Source organism: Ictalurus punctatus, chromosome 12 (genome assembly GCF_001660625.3).
Source record: "Ictalurus punctatus breed USDA103 chromosome 12, Coco_2.0, whole genome shotgun sequence".
NCBI classification, from domain to species: domain Eukaryota; kingdom Metazoa; phylum Chordata; class Actinopteri; order Siluriformes; family Ictaluridae; genus Ictalurus; species Ictalurus punctatus.
Window position 1 is genome coordinate 22,658,797 of NC_030427.2, and position 19,887 is coordinate 22,678,683.

Consider the following 19,887-nt stretch of genomic DNA (forward strand, 5'->3'; position numbering starts at 1 on the left):
AACTTGCACCTATGCACATGCATAGAGGTTGAGGGGCGGAAAGAAGAAACAACTACCCCTAAGGTGAAGGGGTATGATAATGAATAATTATGAGAGTTAAGTAGTGTAGAGAGGTGTGTGTATTCACTGTGTTTAATAAATCTGAATAGTCTTAGCGTGGAATCTATACAGAGTGTTATAAACGGCTCTGGTTATTGATGCGACTCTCTGCCTTTCAGGTCTGAGGCTTCTCGGCATTGGGCGGAACCAATACATCGATCTGATGAACCAGTGCAGGTCATCCAAAGTAAGAGAGAGAGAAAAAAAGAATTTTTTATGTACCTCAATCTGTCAATGTCCTTTCATGTTTTTGCAGCTATGTTAATGAAGTGTGTGGAAGCTCTCTTAGGATTTTCAGCATGAAAATCGTCAGATGTTCTTTAAGTCTGGCTGTGTTGGAAGAGCCCAGAGGAGAGCTGTGTAGCACTCCTCAGAGAGTCATGCCTTGTAGCTGTAATGAAATTCACATGCTCTTGCCTAACCAAGCATCTGTCCCCAACCAGAAATTCTTCCGTAGAAAATCAGCAAGGGATCTTCTGCCAGCCAAACCAGTGGAGATCTCAGTGGAGCCGTGGTGGGTAGCGCAAACCGGCTTCATCACCGAGGATGACATAAGGGTAAATAATCAGACAGCAATCTTTTGAGTGCTGGATTAAATGATGCATATTTAAAAAAAAAAAAAAAAGTCAGGCTACTGAAAAGGATCTGGTACTTAATACCTGATGTAGAATAATAATAATGGTGAATTTACTGAAAGTATTCACCCCCTGGGTCAAGAACCACGTTTTTTTTTGCACTTATACAGTAGCTGCAAGTCTTCTGGGATATGTCTCTATCAGGTTTGCACATCTGGGCTCTATATTTTTGCTCATTCTTCTGGGCAGAATTGCTCAAGCTCTGTCAGATTGGATGGAGTCTGTTGGTAAGCACTAGTCTTGCAACAGATTCTCAATCAGATTGAGGTCTGGGCTTTTGACTAGGCCTTATGACTTTCAGGTTTTTGATTTTAAACCACTCCGGGTATAGCTTTAGCAGTGTGCCTAGGGTTGTTTTCCTTAAGAAAGATAAACCTCTGTTAAGTCTCTTGCAGTCTAGAACAGGTTTGCCATGTATTTGGCTCCATCCATCTTGCCATTTTCCCATTACCTGCTGATGAAACACATCCCCACAACATAGTGCTACCACCATTATGTTTCACGGCATGCACAGTGTTCTCACTGTCATGTGCAGTGTTGGGTTTCTGCTAAATGTAGAGATTTGTACATGCATCATACCAGATAACTTTTTGCATGTTTGGTTAGTTGTGAACGTGGGATTTCATATGGATTTTTAAATTAATTGAAAAAAATCTTCTTCTTGCCAATTTATTTTTTTTGATAACGCCCAGTTTTAAGGAGTGTCCAGGCTATGGTTGTTTCTTTCATCTGATTTTTTTATCTGTCCTCCTCACTTCTTCAGAATTACCCTTGGCCTCTTGGTTGCATCTCTGACTGATGTCTTACCTGGTCACTGATTTTAGCTGAGTCGCGCTTATTCTTTCCATTATCCTTCCATTTCCATTAATAATGGATTTAATGGCGCTCTGCAGGTTGTTCAAAGTTTGGGATATTTTTGCTAACTTCTTATTAATCATCCGTTCATCCATTATCACCATCCGCTACTGACCACAGGACTGCTGTCAGCTGGAGATTATTATTATTTTTGTGTGTGACTATTTTCAACTCAGCATTGACACTGAGGTGTTTAATAATCCGAGAAATTCTGTGATGCCGGTTAGACTTCTACCAGCACCACACACTACCGTGTCCGTGTTACTGCTGTGCTGAAAATGAACCGACTGTGGCTGATATGGATTGTGTATACCTATAAAAACATACCAGTATGAAGGTTTAACTGATAAAATAGGTGTATAATAATATTGTATATAGAAAGTCACCAACCATTTTTGTTTATAATACAAATTATTTTAAGCTTATCTCCTTTTTTTTTTTTTGTTTTTTTTATTTATTTATTTTTTTTTTTTTTAGTATGCCACTTATATTTAATGGAAAAAATTTTCTTTTTCACCTTTAACTTAGCCGTTCAGGGTGGTATTTACACTTTAAAAACTTTGTCTTTATGGAAACAAATCCTGTCCCAAACCTCTCAAAACAGTCCTTCTATAGTTGCTCATCAGTGGTGGTATTATTCTGAGTGCCACTTTGTTGGATGATTACAGATCTGTTCTTCAGCGGAGAAGAGGGCCATTGATAAGATGATTGATTCCGGACCCCAGCTGGCTGGATCAATGGAGTACAATGTGGTTCTCAGTGAGTGTCGTATCCGAGAGGCTCATGCGACAGGAATTCAGCTAAATGAAAAACAGTTAAAAATAATGAGATGGCTTATGATGGAGTGCAGTAGTTAGAGCTGTTCTTCATGTAGGCTGAATAAAGGCTAATAGAAGAAGCGAAGAGAAGTGTTGAGAGTATGTATGAAGTTTTATTTATTTTTTTCAAAGTGCAGTCTGTACTCTGGAAAAGTACTGGGGAAGCTGTTGAATGACAATTTAGCTATTCAGTTGATTTGTGCTTCAAATGACGGTATACTGTGACATCAAATCTCATGCTTGTTTTTTTGTTTATTCCCTTTTAAAGGTCTGTATAACCGGGGCTTTATATACCTTGATGTTCCCATATCTGATGACAGCTGTATATCAGGTATGTAGTTATCGGTTAAATGAGTAGCTTGTTCCTGAATAGCTAAACAGGAAGGGAGATCAAATTGGTAGTCCATGAAAGCACCTCTGAGCTCTTGTATGTGGAAGAGGGTAGATAGTGTTTCCCTCTGAGTGTGTTTTGCCCTGTGTTGTAGCCCACGCAGCAGGTTTAAAAAGATGCAGCGGCAGTGACTCAGCAGAAACCTGTTAGCCCTCATCCTCTCCAGATTGTAGCTAGGAGAGAACTAACTAGTTGGAGGGAATTGGCAATGACCAAAAAGAGTGTGGTTTTATTTTTACATCACTAATGTGTTCTTTTTCTTTTTTTTTTTTTTTTTTAGACACCTGGACTGTATGTATGTCATAGGCATATCCATGTATAGGTTTAAAAGGTTTTAGCTCATCCTTGCCTTTTAATATTTTTCTTAGCAGCTTTTATGTGTAATAGCAGCTGAGAGGACCATTAATCCGTAGTGGAAAATGAGTAATCTCACTTCCATTTGGAACAATTCCAGAGAAAACATTTGTGCTGATGCTTTTGGTTCTGGTCCATTTGCAGTGCCACCTCTAGAGGGTTTCGTCATGAACAGGGTCCAGGGCGATTACTTCGAGACACTGTTGTACAAAATCTTTGTGTCCATTGATGAGCAGACCAACGTGTCAGAGGTATATATTTGTGTGTGTGTGTGTTTTTTTGTGTGTGTGTGTGTGTGTGTGTGTACATATATATGAGCAACGAAGGCTGTGAAAAATTGCCTTTATTGTTTAACGTTTTGATCTTTTGTTAAAAAATTCACAAAAATACTCTGCTCTCATGGATATCAAACAATTGCAAACACAGCACAGGTTTATAAAAATTTTTTTTTTGTTAAATATAGGTGTGCAACAATTATTGGCACACTTTTAGTCAACACATTGTGCTAGCTCCCTTTGCCAAGATAACGGCTCTGAGTCTTCTCTTATAATGCCTGATGAGGTTGGAGAATACATGGCAAGGGATATGAGATCATTCCTCTATACAGAATCTCTCCAGAGCCTTCAAATTTCGAGGTCCATGCTGGTGGACTCTCCTCTTCAGTTCACCCCACATGTTTTCTATGGGTTTCAAGCCAGGGGACTGGGATGGTCATGGCAGGACCTTGATTTTGTGGTCAGTAAACCATTTTTGTGTTGATTTTGATGTATGATTTGGATCACTGTCCTGCTGGAAGATCCAACCACAGCCCATTTTAAGCTTTCTGGCAGAGGCATTCAGGTTTTCATTTAATATCTGTTGATATTTGATAGAGTCCATGATGCCATGTATCCGAACAAAATGTCCAGGTCCTCTGGCAGAAAAACAGCCCCAAAACATTAAAGAGCCACCACCATATTTAACCATATTTAACCATGGGCATGAGGCTCCATATGGCTACCTCATATAACCACCTCTGGTGTTTGTTACCAAAAAGCTCTATTTTGGTTTCATCTGACCATAGAACCCGATCTCATTTGAAGTTCCAGTAGTGTCTGGCAAACAGAAGACACTTGAGTTTGTTTTTGGATGAGAGTACAGGCTTTTTTCTTGAAACCCTTCCAAACAACTTGTTGTGCTTGAAAGTTTGTGAACATTTTAGAATTTTCTGTTTCCCTGTATAAATATGACTTAAAACATCATAAGAATTTTACACAAGTTGTAAAAGTAGATAAAGATAACCCAATTAAATAAATGAAACAAAAGTATTATACTTGGTCATTTATTTATTGCAGAAAATGATCCAATCTTACATTTCTGTGAGTGGCAAAAGTATGTGAATCTTTGCTTTCAGTATCTGGCGTGACCCCCTTGTGCAGTAATAACTGCAAATAAACATTTCCGGTAACTGTTGATCAGTCCTGCACATCGGCTTGGAGGAATTTTATCCCATTCCTCAGTACAGAACAGCTTCAACTCTGGGATGTTGGTGGGTTTCCTCACATGAACTGCTTGCTTCACGTCCTTCCACAACATTTCTATTGAATTAAGGTCAGGACTATGACTTGGCCATTCCAAAACATTAAATTTATTCTTCTTTAACCATTCTTTGATAGAACGACTTGTGTGCTTAGGGTCATTGTCTTGCTGCATGACCCACTTTCTCTTGAGATTCAGTTTATGGATATATGTCCTGACATTTTTCTTGAGAATTAGTTGGTATAATTCAGAATTCAATGTTCCATCAAAGATCGCAAGTCATCCTGGGCCAGATGCAGCAAAACACCCCCAAACCCTGCCATGCACACCATTGTTGTTCAGTGTTCTCCTGATGGTAGACTCATTAACATTAGCCAATGTGAGATAGGCCTTTAGTTGCTTTGAAGTTACCCTGGGTTCCTTTTTGACCTTGCACGTCTTGCTCTTGGAGTGATCTTTGTTGGTCGACCACTCCTGGGGAGGGTAATAATGGTCTTGAATTTCCTCCATTTAAACACAATCTGTCTGACTGTGGATTGGTGGAGTCCAAACTCTTTACAGATGGTTTTGTAACCTTTTCCAGCATTATGAGCAACAGCAACTTTTTTCCTGAGGTCCTCAGAAATCTCATTTGTTCATGCCATGATACAGTCCCACAAACATGTGTTGTGAAGATCAGACTTTGATAGATCCCTGTTGTTTAAATAAAACAAGGTGCTCATTCACACCTGATTGTCATCCCATTGATTGAGAACACTTGACTCTAATTAACTGCCAATCTTAGAGGTTCACATACTTTTGCCTTATGATGATCCGATATGTAATATTGGATCATTTCCCTCTATAAATAAGTGACCAAGTATAATATTTTTGTCTCATTTGTTTAATTAGGATCTCTTGGTCTACTTTTAAATGTTTTGGGTCATATTTATTCAGATATATAGAAAATTTTCAAGCACCACTGTAGGTGACTTCGGATTGTAGTTTCACAGTGCCTCGAGACAATATAGACACGTGTCCAATTCCAGGTTCATTTAGAACATCTTCGGTTGACTGGAACTTCTTAATTATTGCCCTGATGGTGGAAATGGGCATTTCCAATGTGTGTGCTATTTTGTTATAGCCACTTCCCATTATTACTTTTGATATTTTTTTGATAAACCTGTGTTTTGTTTGCAATTGTTTGATATCCTTGAGAGCAAAGTATTTTTGTGATTTTTATTATTTTTATTTTTTTGAACAAAATATCAAAAGGTAAAACAATAAAGACAATTTTTCACAGCATTCTTTGCTCATATTTACCACGGGTGCCAGTATTAGTGGAGGGCAATGTGTGTGTGTTTTTATATATATATATATATATATATATATATATATATATATATATATATATATATATATATATATGTATATGTATATGTATATATTATATGTGTGTGTGTGTGTGTGTATTTTTAAATATGCAGTGCTGTGAAATAGTATTTGCTGATTATCTTCTGTTTTTGTGTACATCTCATACTAAATAGTTTTAGATCTTCAAATGAAATACAACATAAAACAAAGGCAACCTGAGTAAACACACAATACAGTTTTTGTTTATTTATTTAATTTATTGAAGAAAAATAGTTATCTCCAATGTGAAAAACAAATTGCCCCCTTAAACCTAAAATCTGGTTGTGCCAACTTCAGCAGCAATAACTGCAACCAAATGCTTCCGATAACTGGAGATCAGTTTTGGATCATTGTCTTGCTGCATAATCCACTTGCACTTAAGTTTCAACTTATGGACTGAAGACTGGTCCTTTAGGATTTTCTGGTAGAGAGCAGAATTCATGTTCACACCATCACACTTCCACCACCATGCTTGACCATAGGTATGATTATCTTTTTGTGGAATGTATGTAATGGGACACCTGTCTTTCCAACAGTACCACTTTCGACTCATCAATCCACAGAATGTTCTCCAAAAAGGTTTGAGGATCATCAAGGTGTGTTTTGGCAAAATTCAGACGAGCCTTAATGTTGTTCTGGGTTAGCAGTGGTTTTCACCGTGCCACTCTTCCATGAATGGCATTTTTGCCCAGTGTCTTTGATAGTTTTGTCATGAACGGTGACCTTTATTGATGCAAGAGAGGCCTGTAGGTCCTTTGATTTTGTCCTTGGCTCTTTTGTGACTTCTTGGATGAGTCGTTGCTATGCTCTCAGAGGAAATTTGGAAGGTCGTCCACTTCTGGGAAGGTTCACTACTGTGCCGAGTTTTTCCATTTAGAGATAATGGCTCTCACTGTGGTCCTTTAGAGTCCCAGAGCCTTTGAAATAGCTTTGTAACCCTTCCCAGACTGATGTATTTCAATCACCTTCTTCCTCATCATTTCTGGAATTTCTTTCAACTTTGGCATAATGTGTTACTGGGTAAGACCTTTTTAATCAACTTCATGCTGTTGAAAAAGTTCTATCTGAGTGTTGATTTGATTGAACAGGGTTTGTAGGCCTGGTTGCATCTAGTCCAGCTGAACCCCATTATCAATGCAGTTTCATAGACTCATTTCATACGTTTTCACACAAGCTCAGTTGGTATTTGATAACATTTTTCCTTCAATAAATCACATTATCATTTAAAAACTGTATTTTGTGTTTACTCCGGTTGCCTTTCTTTTATCTTAGATTTTGTTTTAATTTCTGAAACAATTTAGTATGAGAGATATACAAAAATGGAGGAAATCAGGATTGGGGACAAATACTTTTTCACTTTTACATCCATCACAGCTTTTTTTTGACTCAATTTTTCTTATTTGTACCATAAGCTGGCGAATGTACTGGAGATTGACTTGGGCCTGGTGAAGGTATGTATTTCAATCCCAACTTTTCATACTATGTTGGACATGCAGTCAAGCCATTCTTAGTGACTGAGAAAAGACAAATCGTACATGCATCATTACTACACCATTATTGTTTTCAAACATGGTGCACTTTTAATGGATGCAGAAGAAAGCCATCTCACTTGGTGATGTGCAGCTTCACTCTACTCACTCTGAATAGGGAAAGAAATTCAATGAAATTTTCTTTTTAGACATTAGAGCCCATTTCCTCATCAGACACAGTGGAAAACAAGCTTGTTTTTAGTACGTCATGATAAAAGCCTAATTATTTTATTTGTAATTAAAGAGCTCATTCAGACCTGACCTTTACTAGTGCATTTACTTTGATAATTTTGATATTTTCTTAAGATGTGCGGACTGTAAAGCATTTGTTCCCTCTAATCCAATTAGTTTGAATCCATTTATAAAGTTCAATTTTCAACTCTGGATATGAACAAATGTCAGAGTGCAAATTACTTCCAGGAAAAACCCACATCTTTTTTGAGTATAGAACCTGCTTTAAAACCGACAGTATGGACACACTAGATGAAACCCACACATGTAAACCATATGGAAATGAAACCACAGGTTTTCTCGTCGCGCAACCACAAACAGAGAAAACGGTCTTCAGCCGAACTGGTGCCTGACCTACTTTCGTCTGCAGCATTTAACATTTTTTAGGAGGCGGTGCAATTTTATCTCTGTGTGAATGTTCTTGACTTTTCATTTTCTTTTCTCTTTTCCTCGCATCATTTCAGGCAGGTGGTTTTCTAATTGCTATGATGTACAAACCAAAAAGTTTGATGTCTTGCGGTCACTTTATGCCAGGATGTGCATAGCAATAATGTATCTCGCTTACAATTAGACGATATAAAGGCACTGATGTTATCACATTAGTTGTCTGTGTTATTAATATTAAAAGGTTTCTCTGGAAATATTATAAAGTCTTGGTGATATATTTTGGAACTGACAATTATTGCTGTTTCCACAAAACAAAAAACCACACTCTTAGCTGTGTGCTTTGAATGCAGAATGCTGTGTCCATGTACTGCCGACTTGGTTTTGCCATCAAGAAAGGTCAGGTGATCAGCCCCGACCAGCTGCACCTGTCATGGAAAAGCGCTCCCTCTGTCAACAGACTAAAGTATGGCAACTGATTGTGTTTCTGCATGACTTTCGGTTACTTTTAGAGCTAGAGCCGAGCACATTTTGAAGTTCGGCTTTTTGTGTGTGTGTGTGTGTGTGTGTGTGTGTGTGTGTGTGTGTGTGTGTGAGACAGGGGCACTATGGACCCTCAGAAGATGCTGCTATCCTGGGAGGGGGGCAGTCCAGTTATGGAGGCTGGTTCCTCTGCTACTGACACAGACACCACCAGTTTGGAGGACCAAGGTGAGCGGGTGCAACTCCTGGACTACACCTCTGTGGGAAAACATTATATATCCACAGCAAGTGCTCAATTACAAAAGGAGAAACACTCATTCGTTTCACCTTGTATCCTATTCAGATAAAAACATCTCATCTCGGTTTAATTTTGTAGTGACCTGAGACCTGATCTGAGTGTAAGTTCAAAAATTGTTAAACGTGACTTGAAAACATGAAACAAGGTCATTAGCCCACAAACCTGCTATGAGGCAAATCCACAAGCAAACTGGTAGAGTATTTTGGGAGAGAATTGTACACGAATAAAACGTGACAGGACTTGCTGTTACAGAAAAATAATCAATGACGGGGTGGTGTGATGCAGGCCGACTCGAAGCGTATTTAGTACACTACAGTTAGCGCCTCGAAGTTGATTATTCTTTCCAATACCGAAGTGTTTTATTGTTCTTATACCACAGCAATTTGTTAGCACTAGCAAAAGGGTGCTCTACTAAGTACTAAAGAGGCTTTCCATGAAGGGGTTGAATAATTTTGAAACTGGAAAAATTATTATAAGTTGCATTTTCAGTTGAATTTAGGGAAACTGCTTGAAGCATTCATTGTATTAAACTATTTCAGTTGCTTTTGTTTGATTTGTTCATTACAAACAGCTGAAAGTCTGTAAATTTTGACAATAAACCTGATTTTCAATGGGGGTTGAATAATTTTGGTTGCAACTGTATATTTTTTAACCAGTCGTACTGTAACTGAAGTCCCTGTGTACGTTGTTACTACAGAAACATTAACTCATTAGAACGAGTGAATTAACACGCACCTATGATTTGCCTTCCCACCAAAATGGCTATCAGAGTCACTGTTATAGAAAATTAATCAACACCGTCTGACCAATCATAACTGAGCATTCAACAGTGCTGTGATATAATGGCAAATAATGAACAGAAATTTTGCATCTCCTTACTGACATGTCAGGTTTAAAGATTAAATTGTTTATTCTGACCAATTCCCCCCCCCTCCCCCCCTTTCTTCTCTTTGCCCCTATTTCAGATGCAGTGAGTGTGAGTAGTTTAAGTATTCCTGTGGCCCCTACAAAGAGAATCGCCTTCCTGTTTGATTCCACCCTCACAGCCTTCCTCATGATGGGCAACCTTTCCCCCGTGAGTTTACCTTAACCGTTGTACTGCACAGTTATCAATTTACCCGAATTAGATTTACTGTTATGTATTATGGCGCACCTGAATCTTGAGTCACTCTGCATTTTCACCTTTTTAAAAAAAAAAAAAAAATTCACTTTATTAATTTTTATGTCAGAAACATGTTGCGAGCAAATTCTTTTGAATCAGTTTTGCTGTTTGAATGTTTTGCATTTGGCACATTTGAATGTCCAGTCAAGAAAAGTTCAATAGTGAATAAAAATGGAAACGCAGAATGTGAAACATTTCATTAATGCGCATTCAGCTCTAATGACCATGCAACTGTTTTAAACTGACATGAACGTTGTCAGAAGAATTGTATCAATAGCCCTTCTAAAGACCAAATTCTAACTAATTCAAAACACAGTATACTAAGCGTGGCCTCATGGTTTTATTAATGCGGCTAAATTTTTATATATTTGGTCCTGTTCATTTAATTGTACATGGTTTAATAATAGCATGTGCACGCATTTGAGGTAAAGAAGCTTTAGAGACCATTAACAACACAGGAGAAGGGTTGGTGGTTTGTAATTAAATATGTAAAAAGGCACAGAATCAGAATTTCTGGTTCTCTGAAGTCTTTGAAAGCCTTTCTCCGGTCTTCAACTGTCTAGTTTGGGTGAGTCTGTGCCCATGATAGCATCAGATTCTTGTTCTTGGCTAACAGGAGTGGATCCTGATGTGGTCTTCTGCTGTTGTAGGCCATCCACCTCAAGGTTCAATGTGTTGTGTGTTCTGAGATGCTTTTCTGCTCACCACTGTTGTAAAGAGTGACTATATGAGTTACAGTAGATTTCTTGTGAGCTCGAACCAGTCTGCCATTCTCCTCTCACCAACAAGGCATTTCCGCCTGCAGTGTTGCCGATCACAGGATGTTTTCTAAATTACTTAAACCAGCTTGTCTGGCTTCAACAACCCTACCACGGGGTCAAAGTCACTGACATTTCTTTATTCCTTTTTATATTCCTTCTTATTATATTTGATGTGAACTTTAATTGATGTTGAACTGAACCTGTGCCTACATGATTTTTGTCAAAAAATTAGCCAATGTGGATAATTGCATGAACGGACAGGTGTCCAGATGTTCCCTATAAAGTGGTCAGTGAGTGATTATCATACTGCATTTAGTTTCATGTATTTCAGATTTTTCCTTTTCTTTTTTTCGTTTTGCGTCTCAGAATTTAAAGAGCCATGCAGTGACCATGTTTGAGGTGGGAAAGCTGTCAGATGAGACCCTGGACAGTTTTTTGATGGAACTGGAGAAGGTAAAGATCTCATTACCAAGCACCATGGGAACTGAGCCTCTTAACGGGAGGCAAACAGTCTCATCCTGTGAGTCAGTTGTGAAGCGGGGCCAAAGGCAGGAAAGCCTGATGGCTTATTATACAAAGTACACACACTTATTTCTCTTTGGCTTCTTCTTGTCATTTATTTAAGCCTAAACCCTGTTTCTGCTTCAGTTGTACAGTATATGCACAGACACGCCCAAACACGCACACTATGTATATGTTAAGGCTGGTAATAATAATGCATTTGTGTACATTTGTGTGTGTGTGTGTGTAAAGGTGGAGAGCACTGCTGAAGGAGAAGCTCAGAGGTATTTTGATCATGCACTTACCCTCAGGAACACAATACTCTTTCTGCGCTACAACAAAGAGCTCACTCCTGATCAGGGCCCCGACATACCAAATATAGGTGAACCATCTGTGTTTTATTTATATTTATTTATGTTTATACTCGCATTACTTCCAAATTAAATGTATCATTAATTTGAAGGAAGAATAATTCAATTCAATGATTCAATTGCTAATACAAATACAGCTGTGTTTACACAATGTATTAGACATAACGGTGCATTTGATTTTTGTGTGTGTGTGTGCGTTTCCCCTCAGGCCTGCCTCTGGACCTCCTCCGATGTGAGAGTCTGCTGGGATTGGATCCTGCCACCTGCAGCCGGGTGCTCAACAAGAACTACAAGCTGCTGGTTTCCATGGCGCCGCTAAGCAACGAGATCCGACCAATCAGCAGCTGTACACCTCAGGTAGCCCCACCTTCTCTGGAGACAGTAGAGAGTCACTTGTAGATAGACAGCTCGGATTCACACTACTGTTTGCTTAGTTCAGTGATAATGTATATCATATCTTTAATTTAATTATATCAAATTTATATGTTAATTAAAAGTGAAACAATATTGACAGGCAATATGTCCATCACGTGGCTCGTGCGCTTGAATCATTTTTGTTAAACAAACATACAAAAATGAATTCCATGATTAATAATTGTGGTCAGTTAATCTAAGAGTTACATGGTATGACTGCTATTTGTTAATATGAAACAAAAAGTTCATTTTAGCCCCTGTCACGTGATCTCCGTCTATTATTTAGACCTCCACCTATCATCAGTAGGGTTCAGAACGGGTTAAGTATGCCTATTTCTATTAATGCTGTTTATTGCCAGTAACTGAGATGGAGATAGTAGGGAATCTGAACAGAACTGAACAGAAGATGAAGTTTAATTGAAAAACTGGTGCAGACTGAAGAGTTTTTTTTTTTCTGTCTTACATAACGTCTAAGACGGCAATCCTGCAGTGCACAGCTTTTTCTACTCCCACGCCACTTGATCAAGTGTGTGTTGATGACACATTTCCTAGAAACGGGGTAGAATTGTACTGGATAGTTGTCTGGGTTATTGTAAATGTGCAATATTATGAGCATGGAAAATAATATGGCGTGTTTGACATACAAGTGCAATTGTATTATTCTTTTGTGTAATATATTGATTTCCATCACTTCCTTCGGGCTAATGTTCCTCTGTTGCACTTCTATTACATTGTTCTCCTTTTTAAAGCATGTATTATTTCCTAAAACGTTCAGCACTGGTGCATCTCTTATATGTGAAGGCTGCTGGTGTGATTAATGTTTATGATATGGCACGGTTGCTGTTTTGTCTTCCAGCACATTGGGCCAGCAATCCCTGAGGTTAGCTCCATTTGGTTTAAGCTGTATTTGTACCATGTGACTGGGCACGGCCCTCCTTCTCTGCTGCTGTCCAAGGGCTCTAGACTACGGAAACTACCAGAAATCTTCCAGGTAGGTACTATACTTATTTTATAACACTAAAACAATTTGTCCGCATTTACAAGTTTTATTTTGAAATATCATCCATTTAGAGTTCCATTAAATATTGTGCAGTGTCCACACAGAAGGATACTTCCTGTTATCACTTACATTATAGCAGTTATATGCATCGTTCTCGCACCGGCCTGTGTTTTCTCTCTTGAAGATATTAAAACAAAACAAAAAATGCAGCTCGTAATGTTACCAGTAAATTGCAAAATGCATGTCCTTTGTCCTGACGACTTTCCCATGTTTGAAAACTTAAAAAACCGCTTTACCTCAGCACTGACACTAGAGACTCCTTCCACAAATGGTAAACAAATGGTTCTCCCTAGGGAACGCGTCACCATATCCTCGATTATACTCTATTTTTCTTTCTTAAATAACAACACGTTTTGTATAAATATGTTTATTACGATTCTTCGATTACGTGACATGTCTGCCGTACAAGTACAGTGAACAATCCGTTACTATAGGAACGTCAACGTATTAAAGCGAGTGAACTAATATGAACCTTGCAGCCGGAACTACTGTCAGAGCTGCTATTGCAAAAAAAAATTGATCAGCACCTTCTGACCAGTCGAGATTCGAGAATTCGACAGCGCTTTGGTGCAGCCCGTTATATATTTTATGTACACAATTATTCTATTTAGCAGTTCTACCTAGTTTTAATATTATCTAAAGAACTTTTAGGCTGAATTTCATTTATAGAAAGTTCTGCATAAATCAGAATTAGTTATTACTGTTGATATTAATATTATAACCCGTGTATTTTTGTTAGGCCTATGACAGGCTCCTCATCACGTCCTGGGGTCATGACCCTGGTGTGGTGCCCACGTCAAATGTCCTGACCATGCTGAACGATGCCTTGACTCACTCCGCGGTGCTCATACAGGTAAGGAAAACAAATGATGACCGAAAGACACTTTAGTGCGACAGAGCGAGCTCCTTTGACGCTCCATCTTTATTTTTTGTATGTACAGGGTCATGGCATGCATGGACATGGGGAAACGGTTCATATCCCCTTCCCGTTTGACGAAGAGGACCTCAAAGGAGGTATACCACTTCCATGAAAGCATCCGCATGTGCCTGTTTGTCCGACTTGTGTTCTGAAGAGTTCCTCTTTCCCCTGTCCTAGAATTCTCTTATTCCAACATGTGTGCACACAAGGCCCTGAAGGTCCTGCGTGACAAAGTGGATCTGGAGCACCAGTGTGGCTACATCACAATGTTAAACAGTAACAACAGGAACCGCCTCAGGCCTAGTGACGCAGACACAGCTGGTGAGAGCCAGCGCTGATCATTAAACCGTTTGTTTTGTCCATATTTGGATCGGCTGATTAGGAAAAGACCTTTAAGACAATCATTAGCCCGCACTATCAGCAAGAGAACCAATTACATTAGAATAAGGAAAAACATTTTAATAGGACAGCTTTTTATCTCTAACTCGGTTGGCCTTTTAATTGCTCTTTATGCTTGAGTGAATCTTGCTTCCATATGCATACGATGCAACTTGCTGAGGGCATCGTGTGTTCTCTGTGTTAGGAGACGGCGAATTTGGTACAGGGTTTGATGCCAATGGAAGCAGCGAGTCTTTTGAGCTGGTTACCGACGAGAACAATGGGGACGGCAGTAAGAAGCAGGGGACAGAAGGTACACCTGGCATAAAGAGACCAGCTCGCGAAAGACATAAATCATAAACAAGTGACCATTGAAAGTCATATTTCTTTTTATGCAGGGTCTTCCAGTGAGGACGAGTGGGTACCTCTGGAGCTGTGCTTTGGAATGCCGCTCTTCAGTTCGGAGCTAAACCGTAAAGTGTGTCAGAGGATTGTCTCACACAAACTCTGCAGCAAAGACAGGTAACTAAAACCTGCAGTCCAAATATTGTATTGGCGTGTACTGTATGTGTGGCAGCCTGGAGCAACCCGTCACATGATCAGATTTGGACATTTTCGTATAAATGTAGTTCTGAAGTGAAAACTGCAGCTTTTAAAATCATAAAATTGCATTTCAAGATTTCATTCCAGTTCCAATGAAAGATGCCCCGCCTACCTCTGCATTTATAACCTGAACCACATGCAGCACGACATAACGATACTGCCAGATTATAGAGAATTATACTCAGGGTTTCCACTGGTCATGGAATTTCTGGAATGACATGGAATTTTAATAAAGGCTATTCCAGCCATGGAAAGTCAGGGAATTTTATCATTTTGGGGTTGAAGTCAGGGAATATCAGGGAATTTTGTTTGTAAATTTTTCAAATGTATTAGCTAAAATGTGATAAAATATATTATCTATCATTCTTTCTTTTTCTTTTCTTTTTTTTTTTTACAGTGTGCTCATTTTCTGAATGTGACATGGTGTTATGGGTTAGAAATGTACTTAAAATGGCTTATAGTACCTTGTAAATTAATTGATTTTATTTCCATTAAAGAAATATATTTTGTTTTATGAGGTGTAAAGACTAGTCATGAGATACGAATATGTTCTTTTTAAGCAATGAAAACTAAGTTTTCAACTGAAAATGTCTGTTAACCAGGAAATCGAGCTTACAGATTTAATGGGTTAAAATAGTTTGTTTTTTTTTCTGCTCAGTACCCAGGCAATACATTGTACCATTCTTCATACAGTAGCTCATGGAAATTCAAGCTTTTGGTCAGGGGAAAAGTCATAGAATTTTACATTTTGACTTAGAGTGGGAATCCTGTATACTGTACGTGTACAATGGGAAATGAGTTCTCACTCATTATCAGCATCATCCACATCGCACTCTGCCTCATCACCCGAGCTGAAATTCACTCACGGCATTTAAACACAAGCCTCATAATCATCTCTTCACTCAAATGACCTCTGTTCATGCGAACATTGGTAGGAAAATAATCACTGATATAATTCCGTCATTTTGGTTTGATGCATTTCTGGTTCTTAATGTGATTTTATTAAGCGATTTAAACATTTTTAATACTTTTTAATTTTAGTAGAAATGTCCAGAAAGCTAGATTTTGGTCATAACCAAAAGTATTTTTTTTCAGAATTCAGCCACAGTGACATACAGGTTTTCCCAGACTGCCACACTATAGTAATAAGCAATATACATACAGTATTACTACTCTTAACGGTATTAAACAAATGGAATGAATATAAAGTATATAAAAATTATCTACTTCTCCCTCCAGTCTTCAAGAACTACTACATTCCAGTCGAAAGCTTTCCTTGAAAGTTCTGAGTTTTGTCCAATCATTCCAAGTAAGCCTCAATTAACTGCACATTTGTAATTATTCATTGGATAATATTTTGGCACCCTGTCAGTATTCCCTAACTGTAGGACAAGTCACATAGTCTTGAAGTTCTGGTCATTCCAGATAAATAACATTTGAAGATATGTAATGTTATATTACAGAATGATTTTTAGTTCTCTAACAACTTGTAACCCTAACTGTATATTTTTTTCTTATAGGATTGTAGCCATTCCGGTGACCCGGACAGTGGGATATCAGCGCCTCTTTGCCAGCCGCCGGCTGAGTCTGGCGTCCCCCTCCCTGGCATAAACCTCCTCTTTAAGGACGAGCAGCTGAAGGAGTGGAGCGGGCGAGCCCCACCTTCTCTCCACCTCTCCACCACACAAAGAGACCAGCCCACATAAAACCACACCCTCCACCTGTCAAAAAACCTCTACACACCTTTCACCTTCACACCCAGTCCCACTCATCCCGATCGATTCTCGAGCTAGCGGTGTTACTGTCTTAGCTCTGTTTTGTTACAGCCGAGCGTAACACTCGACGCTAAGTCAGTGATCTGGACATGATCGCACCCCTCATCAGCTATCACTCTATCTTGAGTTTATTCCATATTGAGATACAAAATACAGGTGCATCTCAAAAAACTTGAATATCGCGGAAAAGTTCATTTCCGTCCGTAATTTAATCAAAAAAGTGGAATTTCATATATTCTAGATTCGTTATACATAAAGTAGAATATTTTCAAGCCTTGTTTTGTTTTAATCTTGATGATTACGGCTTACAGCTCATGGAAATCAAAAATCCATTATCTCAAAATATTAGAATAAAGAATTTATAATACAGAAATGTTCCATTTTTTGCATTAAATTATGGGGGAAAAATTTACTTTTCCACGATATATACATTTTTTTTGAGATGCACCTGTAAACTCATATAAGTGTGACTTTGCTTGGAAAAGAATAGGACAAGTCCTGTGGTTGGATGAAGTCACCCAGGTATCTTGTAATTATGCCTATTTGTACTGTCATGTCGTGTGATCTGATGCATGATGTCATTGCACAAAATCTCAGAAGAGCCATGGAAATGGGGTTTTTACTTTTGCACATGCTGATTTTCCTTTAAGTGTTTATTTTTTATTTTTTTATTCTATTTTTTTCTAATTCATGCTCGTTATTTGAGCGAGATTTTGATTTCATCATAACTTTTATTTTTATTTTTTGGGGTAACCAGAGCATAGGAGCAAAATATGCTTTCAACTTCATTCTTTACTGTTGTATCACCAAAGATGAACCTTTTTTTTAAAAAAAAAAAATATTATTTGCATAACGATTTTAGTGTTATTTTGCAATATTATACAGGAATTGCCTGGTTCCCAGGTGACTGAAATCAACTCTCTGCTTGTGTACTCAATAATCATCGGCCTGTTTAAGGAGTTACTCATTTGGATTGAGTTTACAGCTCTTTTGGAGTCCAGAGAGTGTCATCCAATGCCTGGCTCTCACACAAACCTGGAAGATCATTCTTTTTTATATTCCTACCAGTCTCTTTGGTTATAATAATGTAGTGCTGCTACTGTGTTAAATCATGTAGCCAGTCAGGCTCCATTTCCCTTTTCCGGCTCTATAGTCATGGTTATTAATGATTGCCATGAGATCTTGGTGCAGCATGATGAGTGTTTAGAAACCAATTGTGTGTATTGTGCATCGTTCATGCACCTCCTTTACCCACCTCCCTTCTTTCCCACATTCCCTTCCGCTGACCTCCTATTTGCACCCCACGGGACATTCTCCTCTGGAAAACACGAACCCTGTCCATTTCTCTGTAACTATTCCATCTCAGTGTTAGAGAAGAACATGTTAGTTTTATAATGTCGAGCTGCATTTTAGGAACTCTTTGTTGTAGGGTGTTTGATGGGACTGTGAATAATTCTCTTGTAATTAAATGGGTCTAAAAGTAACATTCCCTTTGACGCCACCCCACCCCCCAAAAATATATGGCATACCAGTATGTACAAAGTATATGATAAATCTAAATAAATAAAAATGGTGCAACGATGTTCCCCTCAAAACCCATTTAGACACAGTGCTTGCCTGGTGCTGTAATTGCTACTGAAACACAAATGCAGGGTGTCGGCAACGGGTCAGCAGATAACGCATAAAAATGCAACAGTCTGAGCAAAGGTGAGAATGTGAAATGAGAACGGGACTGAATGTTTTTCTCTCTGTCTCATCATCTTGTGCCTGAATATTTTCCTTCATTGCATTCAAATGTAATGTTTATACACGTGGTGAAATGGTGACATTTTCTATAATATACAGGCCTGAAAACTACAGACTTTCTTGAAATATGTTTTTTCTCTGGGATGTAAGTCATAGCATTTAAAAAAAAAAAAAAAAAAAAAAAAATCTGTTTACTTCCAAAAGTAAAAAGGAAGAAAGTCTCTTTCATGGATTGCATTCCAATGAAGAAGCCTTTATTTGTCACATATACATTACAGCACAGTGAAATTCTTTCCTTTGTATATCCCAGCTTGTTAGGAAATTGGTTAGAGTACACGGTCAGCAATGACGGTCAGTTACGTGCATTTCTCAATTGCGCAACAGTGGCAACTTTGAGGTGCTGGGGCTTGAACCCCCAATGTTCTGATCAGTAACCCACAGCCTTAACTGGTATCCGATTACAAACTGAAGTGGTATCTGACAGCTAGCATCTGATTACAAACTGAAGCGAGATCATAGGCTCGTTTCACTGTCACATAACTATCTAAGAAATTAACGTTCTCAAATTGTGATATTGACTGTGTGAGGAAATCACAAATCCAGGGTTTAGACATCTTTAGGCAGAGTGATTATTTTTACATTTAAAGAGAGCCTACGCAGGATTAAAAAGTAAATAAAAACATTTTCTCAGTGTTTATGGCTAACAGCACGGTGGCACAGCAGGCAGCATTGCCACCTCACAGCTCCACAGCCCCCGGCTTGATCCCAAGCTTGGGTTACTGTCTCTGTGGAGCTTCACATGTTCTCCCCTGGTCTGTGTGGGTTTCCTTCTGGTTCTCTGTTTCCCTCCACCTGTTCATAAACATGCCAGTAGGTGGATTGGTGACTTTACATTGACCCTAGGTGTGAATGAGAGTGAAAGTGTGTGTATGGAGCCCTTCAATAGTGCCCATCCAGGGTATATTCCCGCCTCATGCCCAGTGTTCCCAGGATGAGCTCTTTATCCACAGTGTCCCTGACCAGGATAAAGCAGTGACCAAAGAATGAACATTTATGGTTTCTCAAATTTGAGACATCAAAGTATGTTATATTTAGAAAAATCTGATTTTGGCCAAGTTTTTCTTTGGCTGTTTTTCAGACTTCCGACATCTTTTTCTTGGTCACCATGCGTATTTCCAGCAACGTCTGAGCAGACGAGTTAGGTCATTCA

General features: G+C 38.6%; 1 protein-coding gene across 1 annotated transcript in view; it reads left to right on the forward strand.

Moving 5' to 3' along the window:
* Positions 1–18,788, forward strand: part of fam91a1 (family with sequence similarity 91 member A1) — a 31,520-nt gene extending 12,732 nt beyond the window's left edge. The window contains exons 5-24 of the mRNA XM_017482254.3: positions 219–286; positions 543–656; positions 2,258–2,348; positions 2,676–2,738; positions 3,297–3,403; positions 7,475–7,513; positions 8,560–8,672; positions 8,808–8,917; positions 9,953–10,062; positions 11,277–11,363; positions 11,664–11,793; positions 11,991–12,139; positions 13,053–13,187; positions 13,996–14,109; positions 14,198–14,270; positions 14,353–14,496; positions 14,759–14,866; positions 14,952–15,075; positions 16,396–16,465; positions 16,677–18,788. Coding sequence (XP_017337743.1) covers positions 219–286; positions 543–656; positions 2,258–2,348; positions 2,676–2,738; positions 3,297–3,403; positions 7,475–7,513; positions 8,560–8,672; positions 8,808–8,917; positions 9,953–10,062; positions 11,277–11,363; positions 11,664–11,793; positions 11,991–12,139; positions 13,053–13,187; positions 13,996–14,109; positions 14,198–14,270; positions 14,353–14,496; positions 14,759–14,866; positions 14,952–15,075; positions 16,396–16,465; positions 16,677–16,862 — 2,135 coding nt within the window. The 3' untranslated portion in view covers positions 16,863–18,788. The remainder of the gene's footprint in view (positions 1–218; positions 287–542; positions 657–2,257; positions 2,349–2,675; positions 2,739–3,296; positions 3,404–7,474; positions 7,514–8,559; positions 8,673–8,807; positions 8,918–9,952; positions 10,063–11,276; positions 11,364–11,663; positions 11,794–11,990; positions 12,140–13,052; positions 13,188–13,995; positions 14,110–14,197; positions 14,271–14,352; positions 14,497–14,758; positions 14,867–14,951; positions 15,076–16,395; positions 16,466–16,676) is intronic.
* Positions 18,789–19,887: the final 1,099 nt, after the last annotated feature.